The sequence below is a fragment of the Leucopleurus acutus genome (genome assembly GCF_964270905.1).
Source record: "Leucopleurus acutus genome assembly, chromosome: 3".
NCBI lineage: Eukaryota > Metazoa > Chordata > Mammalia > Artiodactyla > Delphinidae > Leucopleurus > Leucopleurus acutus.
This window is the reverse complement of record NC_139145.1, coordinates 78258703-78278182: the sequence shown is the minus strand read 5'-3', so window position 1 is coordinate 78278182 and position 19480 is coordinate 78258703. Positions and strand designations below refer to the sequence as shown.

Sequence of the window (19480 nt, the reverse complement as noted above, 5' to 3'; positions counted from 1 at the left end):
TCTGTTAGCGTCTTTAGGATTCTCTGTGTGTAGTATCATGTCATGTGCAAATAGTGACAGTTTTACTTCTTTTCCAATTTGGATTCCTTTTATTTCTTTTTCTTCTCTGATTGCTGTAGCTAGGACTTCCAAAGCTGTGTTGAATAAAAGTGACAAGAGTGGACATCCTTGTCTTATTCCTGATGTTAGAGGAAATGCTTTCAGCATTTCACCATTGAGTATGATGTTAGCTGTAGATTTGTCATATATGGCCTTTATTATGTTGAGGTATGTTATCTATGCCCACTTTTCTGGAGAGTTTTTATCATAAGTGGGTGTTGAATTTTGTCAAAAGCTTTTTCTGCGTCTATTGAGACGATCATATGGTTTTTATTTTTTAGTTTGTTAATGTGGTGTATTACATTGATTGATTTGCGTATATTGAAGTATCCTTGCGTATACTGAAGTATCCTTGCATCCCTGGGATAAATCCCACTTGTTCATGGTGTATGATCCTTTTAATGTGTTGTTGGATTTGATTTGCTAGTATTTTGTTGAGGATTTTTGTGTCTATGTTCATCACTGATATTGGCCTGTAATTTTCCTTTTTTGTGATGTCTTTGTCTGGTGTTGGTATCAATATGAGATTTTTATTTGCTGGTTTCCTGTGTTAACCTGATTTTGTTTTTTTGAATATATGGAATATTTACATGGCTCAAAAGTCAATCTGTGTAACTCAACAACAAAATAACTCAATTAAAAAATGGGCAAATAAGTTGAACAGACATTTTTCAAAATAAGCACATGAAAAGATTCTCACTATCACAGATTATTGAGGAAATGCAAATAAAAACCACAATGAGAGATCCCCTCACACCCATTAGATTGGCTATTATCAAAAAAAACAGAAAATTACAATGTTGGCAAGGGTGTGGAGAGATTGAAACCCTTGTCCACTGTTGGTAGGAATGTGAACTGGTGCAAACCACTGTTCCTCAAAAATTAAAAGTAGAATTACCATATGACCCAGCAGTTTCCCTTCTGGATATATACCACAAGAAATTGAAAGCAGGTGTTGAACTGGTAGTAGTACACTCATGCTCATAATAGCACTATTCATAATAGCCAAGGGGTAATTGCAACTCAGGTGTCTGTCAGCAAATTGAATGCAATAAAGAGTGTGGTAGATACATAGAGTAGAATATTATTCAGCCTTTAAAAGGATGGAAATTCTGACACATGCTACAATATGGATGAATCTTGAGGACATTTTGCTAGGTAAAATAAACCAGGCACAAAAAGACAAATGCTTGTATAATTCCACTTATGTAAGATACCTAGAATAGTCAGATTCATAGAGACAGAAAGTAGAATGCTGGTTGCCAGGGCCTAGGAGACAGGGAAAATGGGGAATTATTGTTAAATGGTTATAGAGTTTCAGTTTTTCAAGATGAAAAGAATTCTGGAAATGGATGGTGGTAGTGGCTGCACAATATGAATGTACTTAATGTCACTGAACTGTACACTTAAAGGTAGTTAAGATGTCATATGTATTTTACCACAGTTTAGAGTAGTAAAAAATCAGTAATCTAAGAAATAAATTTTTTGCTTGAAAAAAAATGCCAAGGTATCTTTTTTTAATTAAAAAAAGGAAATCTGTATAAAAATATAAAATCTGAAGTCTCATATCCCTTCCACTTGAGTCCTCCTCTATACCCTCTACAGATACTTATTTTTATTAGTTTCTGGTTTATCCTTCTGTTTTCAAAAATAAGGGTGTGTGTGTGTCTCTGTGTGTGTGTAAAATTTATTTCCGCTGCTTTCTTACACAGAAGGTAGCAGGTAGCATACTATATAATGTTTATAACTTGCTTTTTATTTATTAATACATGCTGGGGTTCACTCCATATTAACATTGAAACATCCTTTTGGCTACCCTAAAACATTCCATGATTCAGAGCTAGTTATTCAACTATTACAATTACTCTGATGGGTAATTTCTACTCTTTTGCTGTTGTAGATAATGCTGACATGAGTAACTACATGCATGTATTGTTTTGTTTTTGTGGAGGTATATCTTCAGGGTAGATTCCTAGTAGTGAATTGTTGGATAAAGAGTGTGTAGTCTTCTCAATCCCTAAGTAAATTTTTAACAGATCTACTGTTGCTTTATTTTTAGTTGGTCATTGATGCGTTTGGCAATGGTGCAGTTGGTGCTCAGCAATTTGAAGACTTTCTATCCCTTTGCAGGTCATGATCTTGCAGGTAATAAATAGCTTAACATAAACTTATATTGCCATTGCTTTTGATTGACTTATTTTGTATTTTTTTTCAAGTAGTGGAGAAAACGTTTAGTAAGTTCCTATGGGTCTATCATATTGTTAGGTGCTTTTAGGAGGACAGGGTCCAAGAAAGCAGGGAATCTGAAGCTGATGTGATTGACTGTATTGAGACTGTGTTTATGGCTCTAGCCAAGGTGTTGAAGATTTAATAGTTGTAGACACGTAGGAAACTAAACAAAAGCAAAAATTTAGTAATTATTAACTCTGAGGGAGAAAAAGGTTGTACAGGAAAGAAAGGGGCATGATAGTATACCAAGTAGTTCAGCTGTGATCTCTATTAACATATATATAAAACAAAGTAGACACTAAATTATCAATCTAACTAAAAATTATTATGGACTGTATTGGAATGATGGAGAGAGGGGAAGTTTATTCTCATATTTCATAGTAGTAAATCAGTAGATCATTTCTAAAATAGAAAAAAATCATAAGCATATTATTTAGATTTTTGAAGGTAAACAGCAGAAATAGCTAAAAGTTGAAAGGGGGATCAGGATTCAGGAGTATGGAAGTGTAGAACTGGAAAGTGCTGACTTTTGTAATAAGTATTATTTCACTTTTTTTACCTTGTATATTATTTTACTTTTCAAAAGAAGTCTAGCTATGTGCTGTACATAAATTGGGCTGATACAAAGGCTTAAAGCAATTAATTTTCCTCCCAAACATATTTTTATAATATTCAGGTACATTTTTTGTGCGAAATTAAAGTCAAAAGCAGAGATTGCTATAGCAGTTATTTATTTATTTATTTTATTTATTTATTTTTGGCTGTGTTGGGTCCTTGCTGCTGTGCCTGCCTTTCTCTAGTTGCGGTAAGCGGGGTCTACTCTTCGTTGCAGTGAGCGGGCCTCTCACTGCGGTGGCTTCTCCTGTTGCAGAGCATAGGCTCCAGGTGCACGGGCCTCAGCAGTTGGGGCTCACAGGCTCTAGAGCGCAGGCTCAGTAGTTGTGGCACACGGGCTTAGTTGCTCCACAGCATGTGGGATCTTCCTGGACCGAGGCTCAAACCCATGTCCCCTGCATTGGTAGGCGGATTCTTAACCACTATGGCAGTTACTTAAATCACAAGTCACAAATGTTATTCCAAGTTCTAGTAGTAAAGGTATGATGTAATTTTGACCTAGATTGCCTTTTTATTCTGTTGTCCTAGGCCACTAATTATGTTGAAATGCTATACAGATTTATGACATTCTTTTCAATCCTCTGGATTTCTGTGCCCACCTCTCTTTCACATCGCCTCTGCCAAAATGTGTGTTTATATCTTATTCTCTACATTGAATATAGCATTTTACTGCAGAAGATAAATGTGGGTCAATTTTATTTTCTCTTTATAGAGCTTCCAGTTAGTTCACCACTTTGTCATGCCGTTCTAAAAACTCTTCAATGTTGGGAACAAGTTCTTCTCCGACGACTTGAAATCCATGGGGGGCCACCTCAAAACTATATTGCAAGTCATACCTCTGAAGAGAGTGTGTCTGCAGGTCCTGCAATTCTCCGCCACAAAGCTTTGCTGGAACCTACAAACACTCCTTTCAAGTAGGGTTTCATATGAATACTGTTCTAATATGAGTTTTATTAAATCAGAATGTCATCAGGTGGTATTTAAAGAAAAAATATTTTAGTACTTCCATATTTAATTTGCTGTTCTAGGCTCATATCTGTGTCTTTGTGTGATGCATATTGTAGTCCGGATGTTAGCAAACATTTCTTGCAAAGGTTCATATAGTAAATATTTTAGCCTTTACTGGCCCTACAATCCTTTTTGCAGCTATTCAACTCTGCCATTTGTAGAGTAAAAGCAACCATAGACAGTAAATGAATGGGCATGGCTATGATCCAATAAACTTTTTTTTTAATATTTATTTTATATTGGAGTGTAGTTGATTAACAGTGATGTGTTAGTTACAGGTGTACAGGAAAGTGATTCAGTTATACCCATGTAAGTATTCATTCTTTTTTGAATTCTTTTCCCATTTAGGCTATTACATTGTATTGAGACAAGTTCCCTGTGCTATACAGTAGGTCCTTGTTGCTTATCTATTCTAAATATAGTAATGTCAATAAACTTTATTTTTGAATATGAAAGGTAGGCTGGATTTGAGCCATGGGCCAGTGTTTTCTGACATCTATGTTGGAGCAGACCTATTTGGAATAGCTAGTTAGCAAACTGTTTTACTGTACATGAGGAGATAAAGCATTTGCACCAAGAGGTAAATCAATTCATTGCTTGCTTCATTAAGAAAGTCTTACTACAAAAAATGTTAACTGAACTAAACAGTGTACTTAGTGGCTTAGTGACGTAGTTGATTTACATTCTTTCATGGGCTCTTACCTCACTGCACATCAGTAACACAGTTCATGGTCCAGTATGTGTTCACAAACAACACTTTGAGTAGTTTTGCTTCTAGATCTTTTGTAGGAAGCATACCTCTTTTGTTAGATCTTATGTTCTTAGGTTAAAGGTCATCAAACTGCAGCCTGTGGGGCCAAATCCACTCTCCTTCTGCATTGTAAATAAAGTTTTGTGGATTACAGCCACACCCTTTCATTTTAGTATTACCTATGGTTGCTTTCCCACTTCAGTGGTGAAGTTAAGTAGTTGGGGGAGAGACCATATAGCCCACAAAGCCTGAAATATTTACTATCTCTTAAGAAAAAGTTTGCTGATTGCTACCCTAGATGATGTGGTCTGATTCTAGTTAATTTATTATTATAAACATTCATATAGCACCAAGGAAATATAGTCAGATTAACCAGAAATCTCTGAAGTGTATGATGAAACATGTTGTCTCTCTGTAGATCTAAACACCATCTGTCACTGTCTGTGAAGAGACTTTGGCAGTACTTGGTGAAGCAGGAAGAAATTCAAGAAACCTTTATCAGAAATATATTCACAAAGAAAAGGTGTCTAAATGAGGTCTGTATAAATTAAAACTTGTTTGCTATTTTATTATTAAAGTCTTTTGTATTTTTAACTATAAAGAATAAGTTGCATTTTACAGACTTTTAAAAACTCATTGTGTATGTCATAAACATGTATTATGTAGTTAATACATAGAAAAAGAGAGGGTCAGTATTTTCCTAACCAATTTAATTTAAAGTAACTAATTCAGATGTATTTGGGACTTTTATTTCCCAAAAAGATACTGTTTGACTTAAGATTTTTTGTCTTGTTTCCTGGTTTTGAGTTGTCATGATTACCATTTTAAGAGGCAAAGTGGAAATTTCAGTTTATCTTATAAGTTTCATTGAAACTAGGTTTGTATACTGCAAACATTTCAAATATGTACATTTTCCTTTTTTTGTATTGATTATACTTCTTAGTAAAATTTTGCAGACTGAAATTAATTTATAATTATACTGTAATTGGTTGATTATACCTTGATGTTATTATCATAAAGATTATTTTTCTCATTTAGTTCAGTGCTACTAGTAAGTCCAGTTTGATGATATGGGGAACCTGTACTGGAATATAAATTAACATATTGCCTCTTTCTTTGAAATAGTTTTGCTATTAAAAAGTTTTGGATAAATTAAACAGTGGACTTAGTGATGCAGTTAATTCCTTATCTTCTCATGGATCAGTAACAAAGAGTTCAAGACTGGCGGCTGGTTTGTGGATCACACTTTGAGAAGCACTGAACTAATCTAAAAGCAAGCTTTGCAGTTGTTGAAGTGGGAGGAGAAAAGGAAGATATTTCAGTTGGAAAAATAAGGAAATAGAACAGCTTCTTAATAGACAAGTTAGCAAAAAGCAAGATGGCATCTAACCTTATTGAAAAAGGAAAATTAAATATATCTCATTGTCTCTCAGTTTAAGAACTAATTTGTAAGAGGCAACTGCATGTGTTGTTATTTACTATTTGCCTGATTGTGTAAATATATTTGAATAGCCAAGTCAGGAAACAAAATATATAGTGTTCTTGCTAATAACTTAGAAGACTTCTGACATGTGTACCTTAGTATAACATTGAAATCTAGGCAAACAATAGATACAATTAGATATAATACAAATTAATGTATTTCTTTTTAACCTTATGTCAGATATATCTTAAATATTTAGTATATGAATTCCCTTTAAAACAGTTTAAGAAATTTTTTTGATAAATAAAATTAAAAATGAATGTGCTAAAAAAAATGAATGTGCTTGATAAGAGTGTCAGAGTAACTATAATATGTTTACTGCTGAGATAATGTTTCTTATTTTAAATATACCTTTGCCTAAAATAATTTATTACAAGTTAAAGCATCCTGATAATGGTATATGAAGCACTGCTGCATTCTGTATAAATGGCATGTTTACTCTGCTTGTTATTACTTCTTTGATTTCTTTGATGTACCGTGTAATATGAACATGCAAATATGGCATAGTAATTTCAAGTACAAAATCATTTTTTAAAAACCGTTGCCGTATTTGATTAATATAGTTATGAAGATAAAAACATTTCTCCACTGCTGATATATTTAGTGCATTTGGGAAATGAAATCATTCTCAAAACAAACAAAACAGAAAACTAGTTTACCACTGGATTGTCTAGTTGAATCAGGAAATAGAGTCATTAAGGAAATAGAGGAGCATAACCAAGCCAGAATGCATATGGAGGGATAATGGATAAATGAGTACAACTATTCCTGTTAAATTCCTCTGCTGTTTTATTCTTAGTTTTCTTAGGAGTTTCATGATATCTTAAGAAAATTTTAGTTATTTTTGTATTGTAATTATTTTAATCAGAAGCATGAATATGAATGTTGCACTGAATGTTTTATAGCTATCATTAAGCTAAATATTTTCTCCGATTTTAGTTTTTTTTAATCTCTAAAATGAATATGATATACCTTACAGTACTTTGATTAGCAGAATTTAACTTATATAAAACCTGGCGTGATTAATGGTAGTTATTAGAAATTATTTGTTACTACTTTGTTGTTTTATTCTTGATGATAGTGACATTTTGATAAAGGAAATATGAAAAGAAAAATTTTATGTAGTAAAACATAGATTAGATGGAATTAAGTAAAATATTAACTTTATAGAGTTGGTACAAAGTTATTTAATCTTTACTGGAAAGTTGACTAGCCTTTTTGTGGTATTAACAAAATTACCTTCCATCTCTCTGCTTTATAAAATGATGATTATACTTAAATAGTTGAGCCCAAGTCCCTGACTTTTCAGATGGTTAGGAAATATTAACAGATGTGTGACAGGCCTTGAATTTTCAGTGGGAGATGTTGGAAAGTATTTTGAGAGTGCTGTTTTATTTATTCCTTTACATGTTTGGAAATGAAATTTTCTTCATCTGACATTAAAATCCTGGTGTATCCTCAGTTCTTATCTTTTCGTATATAATGTAGTTTGCTGGCACATGCATTTTTAAAATAGAAGTTCTTTCCTGTTTGTGCTTATTTGGAAGTAAAGTATAGATAGCTGCAAATAGACTATATCTGAATCATAACCAACAACAAAAAAAATGCTTGGCAGCTGTCATTTTTATCCCCAATTCCTTTTTCTGTTTTTTTTTTTTCCATTTTCTGAGAACTAAAGATCTTGAACTATCTCTTTCTTTAACAAGTGCTAATATCCCCTTTTAAAAATGATATGTGTCTCCAAGCATTTTATTGGCTGTTTCTGGCTAAATCAAGAGAAGGAGAGAATTAGAAACCTAGGAATCAAAAATTTTCTAATCAGGAGGTCTTCCTTGAGGAATGAGGTATCATAATGGAGACAAGACTTAATAGTGTGTAAGAGAACAATTTTACTTTAATTTTCAGTTGATAGTACTCTGGCACTAGTAGCTCTGAAATTTGTAGTATAAAGTACTTTGGGCTCAATCTTACTTTAATGTCAATGTTTCAAATGAGTTAAGTGGGTAAAAATTTCTTAAGAAATAGAATAAAATTTATAGTGATAGTTAAGGAGTTCCGACGGATTAAGTTTTCCCCAAACCCCAATCATGCATCCCCACACATGCTTCTTTTAAAATATATGAAATTAAAAAAATAATAACTCAGTCCAGTGTTGTTTTTTAGTAAATTTAGTTAAAAATAAAATTTAAAAAAAATCCCCAGTATTTTGCATGTTACATCTCATCCTTACTCTTTGTCATGTGGTTATTCTTTCTTGATGAAGTCATTAGAGGACAGCTGTGAAACCATCAAAAATTCTATGATGGAGGAGCCAAACATCAATAAGGTACAAAATATCATTCAACTGAAATTAGAAATTGCATTCTTTAACAAGAAAAACAAAGTGTTTGCATTTTAGTTTTGGACTGGACTTTGTTTCTAATGCAATTAAATTACTATTCCCTCAAATTATTATTTTCTTAACAAGTTAAATATTGCAATCATAAAAATTGTTTCTGTTTTGTTATTAAGACAATACAGTTTTAAAGGGAGTTGAATGTATCCTGTTTTGGCTGCAGATTTTTCTGAGTAAATAAAACTAAGGTTCTTAATAAAATGTAATTACAGTAGGTATTATAGAAGTATAGTAGTATTGTTCTGTTTCTGCAAGTATCACTTTTGAAGATAAAATTCTCTCCTATGATGTAAATTACTTGAAATATATCAAATACTATTATGTAGCCTTTGTTTTACTGCTATCAGTAGCATATAGCACATTGCCTTATGCATAGTAAGTACTCAGAATACTTGAGAATAAGAGCAGAAAGGATGAGAAGTTGTACAATCATAAAATAACTCCCAGATGTTCTGTGATCAGACATTCAAATACAACTTTTAGTAGGTTGGTATTTAATTTATATGTTTCATATTCTTATTTTAAGACAATCTCAACAGAGTAATTTTTAGGGGAATGATTTCTCAAAATATTTTTTTTAAGCTACTAATTTCCACTTCTTTTTCTTTCCCAAAGGATTCTATGCAATTAATTTAAAAAGACTGATTTGATATAAAGTGTATATTGCCAAAACTTCGGCAAAGTAAATATATGCCGTCCATACTTAACTTTGGAAATTTCTAATGGCCTTCAGAAGTTTTGAGGAACGTAATTCAGACTTTTAATCAGTTAACAATATTCTTTGCCTGGGTACTCATTAATTATTATAGTCTATACATTAGCATGAATTCTTATCCTAAGACTTTTCTTTTGACAGATTTTATAAAATGTTAATAATCAGAATGTTGTATTTTTGTAGTCATCACACTACATCAAAAGGCAGTCATTCTGTTTGGTTAACATTATAACAATTTTTGGCCAGAATTTTCCAAGCCATCTGCTACAGTTTTATTTTAAACAGGTTTGTTAGGTATACCTGACTTAAAGTAACTGCACATATTTATTAAAGTGTAGAGTTTGGTCAACTTTGACATATGTATACATTGGTGAAGCCATCATCACAATCAAGATAATGAATATATCCATCAACCTCAAAACTTTAATTCCTTCCTTGCTTCTCCCTTCCTAACTTTGCCCTGTTTCTCTCAGACAACTACCATTTTGCTTCCTGACATTACTGATTAGTTTGCATTTTCTTGAATTTTATGTAAATAGAATCATACAATATGTCTTTTTTTCTCTGCGTCCTTTCTCTTAGCATAATTATTTTGAGATTCTTCCATATTGTTTATTTCAGTAGTTCTTTCATTTTTATCACTGAATTATATTCATTTTATGGCTATACCACAGTTTGTTTGTCCATCTACCTGTTGATGAACACTAGAGCTGTTACCATTTTGGGGCTATTTCAAATAAGACTACTTATCATATTCATGCACAAGTTTCTTTGTATGGGCATATGCTTTCATTTCTCTTGTGTAGATGCCTGGGAATGGAACGACTGAATCATAGTGTAGGTGTATGGTTAACTTTTTAAGGAACTGCTTAAGTATTTTCCATTGTACCATTTTACATTCTCAGCGACAGTATATGAAATCAGTTGCTTAACATTCTCACCAACACGTAGTATGGTCAGCCTTTTTATTTTAGCCATTCTAGTAGATGTGTACTGGTAGTTTGTTATGGATTTAATTTGCATTAAGCATCTTAATCATGTGCTTATTTGCCATTTGTGTAACTTTTTGGTTGAAGTGTCTTTTCAGATGTGTCTGTTTTTATAGGGTTGTATGTTTGCTTAGTTGAGTTTCAACAGTTCCTTATGTATTTTAAATACAAATCAGATATGTGATTTTAAAATATTTCCTCTTAGATGATTTCTTATCTTTTCATTCTCTTTACAAGTTCTTTTAAACTGCAGACGTTCTTTTTCTTTCTTTTTTTTTTTGCGGTACGCGGGCCTCTCGCTGTTGTGGCCTCTCCTGTTGCGGAGCTCAGGCTCCGGACGCGCAGGCTCAGCGGCCATGGCTCACGGGCCCAGCCGCTCCGCGGCATGTGGGAATCCTCCCGGACTAGGACACGAACCCGTGTCCCCTGCATCGGCAGGCGGACTCTCAACCACTGCGCCACCAGGGAAGCCCCAGAAGTTCTTAATTGATACATTGGAGCTCATCAAAATTTGTTCTGTGTATGGATTTTCTTTCTATAAGAATTTTGCCTGGGCTTCCCTGGTGGCGCAGTGGTTGAGAGTCCGCCTGCCGATGCAGGGGATGCGGGTTCGTGCCCCGGTCTGGGAAGATCCCACATGCCGCGGAGCGGCTGGGCCCGTGAGCCATGGCCGCTGAGCCTGCGCGTCCGGAGCCTGTGCTCCGCAACGGGAGAGGCCACAACAGTGAGAGGCCCGCGTACCGCAAAAAAAAAAAAAAAAAAAAAAAAACCAAAAAAAAAGAATTTTGCCTAACCTAACGTCACAAAGATTTTCTCCTGCTTTGTTGATGTTTTATAGTCATGGTTAGACCTATGACCCAGTTTCAGTTAATTTTTTAATACGGTGTGAAGTATGTATTGTAGTTACTTTTTTTTTAAAATCTGTGTATCAGTTGTCCCACCACTTTGATTATCCTTTCCTCCACTGCATTGCTTTTCTCTCTTAAAAAGTCAATTGACATATATCTGGAAGTTTATTTCTGGACTCTATTTTGGACCATTGATCTATTTGTTTATCTTTATGCTAATACCCTACTATCTTACTGCACTAACTAGAACTTCCAGTCTAGTATTGAATAGAAATGGTGAAAACAGACATTTTTATCTTGTTCCTGATCTTGGGGAGGAAGCATGCAGTCTTTTGTCATCAAGTATGATGTTATCTGTAAGGTTTTTTTAGAGGCCCTTCATAAGACTGAAGAAGTTTCTTTCTTTCTTCAGGTTGTTGAGAGTTTTTAATCAGGCATGGATGTTGGAATTTGTCAAATGCTTTTTATTTTTCTCCTGTTGAGATGATCATATGGTTTTTCTGCTTTGAGTCTGTTTAATATGGCTAAGTAGATTGATGGCTTTGTTTGATGTTAAATCAAGTTTGCATTCCCACGGTAAGAACCATATGGTCATGATGTGGTATATTTTTTATATATTATTAGATTTGATCTGTTAAAATTTTTGTTAAGAATTTTTGTACCTATGTTTATGAAAGATACTGGTTTTTAGTTTCTTTTAATGTTTTTGGGTTTTTTGTTTTATCTTTGTTTGTTTTCGTGTGTGTGTGTGTGTGTGTGTGTGTGTTTTAACAAATGCTGGCCTCACAGAGTGAGTTGGAAAATGTTCTCTCCTTTTTAATTGTTTGGAAGAATTTGTGTAGAATCAGTATTATTTCTTCTTTAAGTGTTTGGTAGAATTCACCAGAGAAATTATCTGGGCCTGGAGTTTTTAAATCTACAACTTCAGTTTCTTTCTTTAACAGATATAGAGCAGTTCAGGTTTTCAGTTTCTTCTTGAGTGAGCTTTTGGTAGTCCATACCTTTCAAGAAATTTGTCTGCTTCATTTCCGTTGTCATATTTATTGATGTAAAGTTATGCATAATATTCCCTTATCCTTTTAATATACAGTAGAATCTGTGGTGTTATTACCTCTCATTTCTCTGCTATAATCTTGAAAACAAAATTATTTCTTAATATTTATATTCCCTAATATTTTGGGTATTGGTGTCATTTTATATTCATCTGACTGCTTCCCATTTCTTTCTAGTATGCCTTTGATAGTCTTTAGATCTCATCTTCATGTTTGTTTTATTATATCATTAGAGTAGTGCTGAAGTACTCCAGGCATACAGCTTTATATTGTAGAAAATCTTAGTAACTGAAAACAACTAATGAGACCTGGAGTACAGCTTTTCTATAGACCTGTTCTGTGACACCGAGCTCATTCCACCCTTGAAGTCTTATTTACTAAAAGAGAGTTGATAGTTTTAAACATGCTGTTGCTTTAATTGAAATAGTAGTAGAATCCTGGATTTAGTCTGTTAGTACTATTCCCTTCTTCACTCCTAAGGGAAGCTTTGTGGAACCCAGACACTATTCAGATCAGTTTCCACATAAGATTTCCTTTTTTAAAAATTTTGGTAAAATATATGTATAAAATTTATCAGTTTAATCATTTTGAGTATACAGTTCAGTGACATTAAGTACATTCACATGGTTTTGCAACCATCACTACCATCCGTCCCCAGAACTTCTTCATCTCCCTAAACTGAAACTCTTTACCCATTAAACAGTAGTTCTCCATTTCTGCCACTCCTCCCCCCAGCCCCTGCCAATTACCATTTTACGTTCTGTCTATGAATTTTACTTCCTTAGATACCTATATAAGTGGAATCATACAATATTTGTACTTTTGTGACTGGCTTATTTCATTTAGTGTAACACCTTCAAGGTTCATCCATTTCGTAGCATGTTTCAGAATTTCCTTTCTTTTCAAGGTTAAATAATATTCCATTATGTATATATAGCATTTCGTTTATCCATTCAGATATTAATGGACATTTGGGTTGTATCAGTCTTTTGACTATTGTGGGTAGTACTGCTGTGAACATTGGTATACAAATATCTGTTCCAGTCTCTGCTTTCAGTTCTTTGTGTATTTACCTTGAAGTGGAATTGCTGGATCATATGATAATTCTTTACTTTTTTTTTTTTGAATTTTATTTTAGTTTTTTACAGCAGGTTCTTATTAGTCATCAGTTTTATACACATCAGTGTATACATGTCAACCACAATTGTCCTGTTTACTTTTTTTATCTGTTTAATCTCATAAAAACTCTTTTAGCATTCATATTTGGATTTTTTTCCCTCATATATCCAGCCCAATCACATTTTATAAGCATGACTTGAAACCTTATATTAAGATGACCTTTAAGACCATATTCATTGTGATTTTTTTAACATCTTTATTGAAGTATAATTGCTCTACAATGGTGTGTTAGTTTCTGCCTTACAACAAAGTGAATCAGCTATACACACACACATATCCCGACATCTCCCCCCTCCTGTGTCTCCCTCCCTCCCACCCTCCCCATCACACCCCCCAGGCGGCCACAGAGCACTGAGCTGATCTCCCTGTGCTATGCGGCTGCTTCCCACTAGCTATCTGTTTTACATTTGGTAGTGTATAGATGTCCATGCCACTCTCTCACTTTGTGCCAGCTTACCCTTACCCCTCCCCGTATCCTCAAGTCCATTCTCTAGTAGGTCTGCGTCTTTATTCCCATCTTGCCCCTAGGTTCTTCATGACGATTTTCTGTTTGTTTGTTTTAGATTCCATATATATGTGTTAGCATACGGTATTTGTCTTTCTCTTTCTGACTTACTTCACTGTGTATGACACACTCTAGGTCCATCCACCTCATTACAAATAGCTCAATTTCATTTCTTTTAATGGCTGAGTAATATTCCATTGTATATATGTGCCACATCTTCTTTATCCATTCATCTGTCGATGGACACTTAGGTTGTTTCCATCTCCTGGCTATTGTAAGTAGAGCTGCAATGAACATTTTGGTACATGACTCTTTTTGAATTATGGTTTTCTCAGGGTATATGCCCAGTAGTGGGATTGCTGGGTCATATGGTAGTTCTATTTGTAGTTTTTTAAGGAACCTCCATACTGTTCTCCATAATGACTATACCAGTTCACATTCCCACCAGCAGTGCAAGAGTGTTCCCTTTTCTCCACACCCTCTCCAGCATTTATTGTTTCGAGATTTTTTGATGATGGCCATTCTGACTGGTGTGAGATGATATCTCATTGTAGTTTTGATTTGTATTTCTCTAATGATTAATGATGTTGAGCATTCTTTCATGTGTTTGTTGGCAGGCTGTATATCTTCTTTGGAGAAGTGTCTATTTAGGTCTTCTGCCCATTTTTGGATTGGGTTGTTTGTTTTTTTGTTATTGAGCTGCATGAGCTTCTTGTAAATTTTGGAGATTAATCCTTTGTCAGTTGCTTCATTTGCAAATATTTTCTCCCATTCTGAGGGTTGTCTTTGGTCTTGTTTGTGGTTTCCTTTGCTGTGCAAAAGCTTTGAAGTTTCATTAGGTCCCATTTGTTTATTTTTATTTCCATTTCTCTGGGAGGTGGGTCAAAAAGGATCTTGCTGTGATTTATGTCATAGAGTGTTCTGCCTATGTTTTCCTCTAAGAGTTTGATAGATTCTGACCTTACATTTAGGTCTTTAATCCATTTTGAGCTTATTTTTGTGTATGGTGTTAGGGAGTGATCTAATCTCATACTTTTACAGGTACCTGTCCAGTTTTCCCAGCACCACTTATTGAAGAGGCTGTCCTTTCTCCACTGTACATTCCTGCCTCCTTTATCAAAGATAAGGTGACCATATGTGTGTCGGTTTATCTCTGGGCTTTCTATCCTGTTCCATTGATCTATATTTCTGTTTTTGTGCCAGGACCATAGTGTCTTGATTACTGTAGCTTTGTAGTATAGTCTGAAGTCAGGGAGCCTGATTCCTCCAGCTCCGTTTTTCGTTCTCAAGATTGCTTTGGCTATTCAGTGTCTTTTGTGTTTCCATACAAATTATAATTCTTATTCTCTCCAGCCCTGCTCATTTCATGAAGTCCAGACTTGCATATATAATCTATTAGTTACCTCCCCCTCAATGTCAAAACATAGAATTTTCTGTCTTCCCCTAATCCCAACCTAAACCTATTCTTTCTTCACTTTTGTCTCAGTATCATTTTTTGAGAACGGTCTGAAAACTGGGAGTCACCCTTGCTTCCTCTCTTTTACTCACTACTGTAGTCTCAGCCCATTGGCAAAATTTATCCTAATGCTAACCACTTAATCAGTACCACCATTCCTACTCCTCTAATCAAATACACTGCTGCCTCTTACTTCAGCTACTGTTGTTGCCTCTTAACTAGTTTCCTGGCAGCCAGTCTCACGCCCCTTATGTTTTGTCCCACAACATCCAGAATTATCAAAACCCACCAGTGGTTTTCTAACCTTAAAATAAAATCTGAATTCTTTATTATGGCTTTTAAGGCCCCATGCAAGCTAAACTGTGCCTACTTCTCCAAATTCATCTCCTACAACTTACGATTGTTCTCAAAATTGAATATGCATAAACTCTTGATGCCAAACACCATTCCTTCTACCCCACCCCACCCCCTTTAATTGATTCTCACGCAGATCTTCTTGGGACCGCACTATTGAGAAACAATGTTTTAGTAAATCTAGATAATGAAAGGACAGGAATGTATTCCCACACTGAAGAAGCGTTTATGAAGTTCATGCTTTCCTCTCTGTGAGTGTAAAGTTTGAAGAAGTGCTGCCGGTGAAACTGAAATTTTCCACCCACCCATTCATTACCAGCAAATAGCATATCCCTCTATTCCATGGAAATATCATTTGTCTTTATTTCCAATTTCTTCAACACCCAGTAGTGGACCCTTAGTGTACTTTAGATACCAGGCAGATAGGTGGTTAAGTTGGGATTTTTGTCATGAAATTACAGAATTTGACTTAGACATTCTTACTGGATGATGGACCTCAACCAGAACTAAGACTTTATTTAGAAAAGAAGTTGACTCTCAAATCAACCTAAATGCTGGTACGAGCAGTGAAATTCTTTCATGTTTGTCATCCAGTTGCATTTAAGATTAGAGTATATTTGACATCTTTACATCCAGTGACTATGAGTTTTGATTGCATATGGTTATTTTGGTTTGATTATGTCTCTTTCAACTTTGCAAATGAACTGTCATCTTAGTTGCCATTTTTAAAAATACTGCTCACCCTACTCAGTTCTGTGGTAACAAACAATGGATGGGGATTGGTGATATTTTATCTAAATTTTCCAGGAAGTAAATTTGTTTTCTGATTTCAAATTAATAACTTCTGCACTGCACAATGAGTTGTGAAACAATTTATAATAATTCATTTTAAAGGTTGAAGGTTAGAGAGGATAAAATAAAATGAAACAAAATAGTACATTAAGTAACATCTCCAACTCTTAACAATTGCCTCTTCATTTTACCTCTGTTTATTTTAGTAAATGTTGATTTTATACAGTACTCTCTTCTGAGTTGAAAGGTATATATACCTTCTGTGGGGTAAGCAAAAGGTCAAATAATATTTCCCTTGTCCAAAGTATATTGAATTATGGTTTATTCAGCTATTAAAATGATTACTGACTTGGGCAAATTACTATGCCTTTCCGGATTTCAGGGTCCTTTAATAAATTAAAAGTTATTTTAGATAAAGAGTCAGTAAAATATATTCATCTGGCTGTGTCCTACTTGTTCTTCTGTAGGCCATGAGCTAAGAATGGTTTTTATATTGTTGAAAGGTTGTTTTAAAAAAGAATATGCAACATAATTCTTTACTGGTCTGCAAAACCTAAGATATTTACCTTCTGACCTTTTAATATTAAAATATTTAAAATATCAAAGGATTATAATACTACGAAATGCGGTAAACTTATCTTAACGTTAATAATTAGAATGTCTTAAAGTTAACTTATTGCAGCTTAAGAACATAAGCAGTTAATGAAGTTGTATATCAATGATCTTTTTAATATGTGAAAAAGCAAATTTGAAAAGATGTAAATTCCTCTTGCCAAATTTTGTTTTAGAAATAAGTAACATGTAAAATAGTACCTTTGGATTTGAAATATCTGAAAAGTTTCTTAATTTATGCAAGTATTAAATGAAAGACTGACATATATTATGTTTTTTCATTTACTAAAATCACTGTATTTTTGTATTTTCTTTCCCTCCATTTAGATAGAAGCAGATTCGGGATATCCTGGAGGTAAAGCAAGAATTATTCATAAGGAATCTGATATAATTACTGCCTTTGCTGTTAATAAAGTAAGTACATAGACATTTTTCTTTTCTTTGATTAAGTATTCATAGTTGGAGAATGTCTCCTGTTCTGTCAGTTTATTCAGTAGCAGTGTTTCCCTTTCCCAGAGCTACTTTCTACTCCTTAAATTGCAATGTGAATACATTTTTTATTTTATAAAATGATTATATTGTTTGATAATTTATTTGATCTTGGATATATAGCAGATAAAATGTTTTAGTACTACACAGAGAGAGGTCTCAAGTATTTATATATGCAGTTGCCTTTAGAATTTATTTATTTTATTTTATTTTTATTTTTTGGCATGCGGGATCTTAGTTCCCCGACCAGGGATCGAACCCATGCCCCTTGCAGTGGAAGCACAGAATATTAACCACTGGACCCTCAGGGAAGTCCCCTGCCTTTAGAATTTATACAACACATGCAGCTAATCCAAAGAAAATGTTTCCTGTTTTCTTTATATGAATATGTTGAATGTGATTCTTCGTATAGATCAAAATTAAGCTTGTATGTGACTCACAGAAATTCTCCCTCTTTGACTTTCAGCTATAATAGCTGCCCAACTAGAGTGTTTTCTTTGTATTCCTTAGCTTTCTTACTCAATATCCTCCTTAGAGGTGTCTATAAGCTACTTACAGAAGAGGTAGCCTTCGGTACAGTGGTCCAAGGTTGAAATTTATCTTAGTCATTTTCCCCTCCTATCTTCCCTAATTGCCTTACTGCAAAATGTATAGGGACTTCTAGTTGATTCTTCATCTTCCTATGCTATGTCTGTCTTTTTTTTTGCCCTCACCGTGCGGCTTGTGGGATCTTAGTTCCCTGACCAGGGATTGAACCCACACCCTCAGCAGTGAAAGCGCAGAGTCTTACCCACTGGACCACTGGGGAATTCCCTATGTCTGTCTTTTCTTTGATTTCACCTAGATAGATCCTTTGTCATTCTGTCCTCATCTTTACCTGTGTTCTTCATCTCATATTCCTCATAGACTCTCCCTAACAGTGACTAGTTCTGTTCATAGCAGGCAAGTTTGGGATTCGCCCCTTAGCCAGGCAGTTCTCATGATGTGGTATCTATATAATATGATATATACATATTACACAATACAAATATAAAATTATTATTTACACTCAACAAGTCACTTCCTTCCCCTGAAGAAAATAAGGTTTTAATATTTTGTGCTATAAAACAGACTAGCTTTTTTCTCTTACTTGGATGTATTATATAAGTAAATAGTAATGAACAGTCATATACAAAGTCTCCTGTTGACTCTGTAAGAGTGTACTTGTTTAATTTTTATTTCTTCAAATATATTGTTTTTACATCTTTGTTAAATTTGTAGCTAAGAAATATCCTTTGCTTTAAATTGCAGTAATTTAAAATGCTGATGAGATTGAACTTTTCCCCGTTTGTTTAGTTGTGAATTATCTGTGTCAAGAATGATCTGAGATTTTCCCCTGCATTCAATGGAACAAGTTAACTTTCACAGTTTAATGGATACTGTTAGAAGACACAAGACCAGAGACAAAGGACAGTTTATTACTAATAGCAAAAACTAGAATGTTAGCATTTTTGCTCTGGTTCCCTGAGGTACAGTTCCCACAAAGGGACAGCAAGAAGGCCAATGATACCCAAATCTTTTCTAATGTACATTAAGCTTATCTGCCTTTTGATCTGGAGGGAGAGACTATAGCTATATAGACATCCTGGCAATAATACCGTGAAACAAAGGCAGTCATTGACTAACTCACAAGACATGCAAAAGTGGAGAGTCCCATGGAGAATTACCTTCCAACAGTCTAGTTAATATCCTTTTCCCACATATCTCTGGGGTCTCAGTTTTTTCTTATTAGTTTGTATTTAGCATTTTACATAATGGAAATACTAATCCTGTTTTCTTTTTGCTGTCAATATCTTTTCATTTTCTGTTTTAGAGATACATGTTTTAAATTTGTAGATGTTTAAAATTTTCTATCATTTAGTCTGACCAA

The 19480-nt window shown here is 34.2% G+C and overlaps 1 protein-coding gene across 3 annotated transcripts in view; it reads left to right on the top strand.

Moving 5' to 3' along the window:
- Positions 1 to 19480, top strand: part of DMXL1 (Dmx like 1) — a 131287-nt gene that overhangs the window by 85577 nt on the left and 26230 nt on the right. For 2 of the 3 annotated variants that reach the window (XM_082836304.1, XM_082836306.1), the window contains 5 exons: positions 2159 to 2244; positions 3656 to 3857; positions 5121 to 5238; positions 8449 to 8511; positions 17410 to 17496. In XM_082836304.1, the coding sequence (XP_082692430.1) occupies positions 2159 to 2244; positions 3656 to 3857; positions 5121 to 5238; positions 8449 to 8511; positions 17410 to 17496 (556 nt within the window). The remainder of the gene's footprint in view (positions 1 to 2158; positions 2245 to 3655; positions 3858 to 5120; positions 5239 to 8448; positions 8512 to 17409; positions 17497 to 19480) is intronic. The other variant, XM_082836305.1, reaches the window with a different exon arrangement.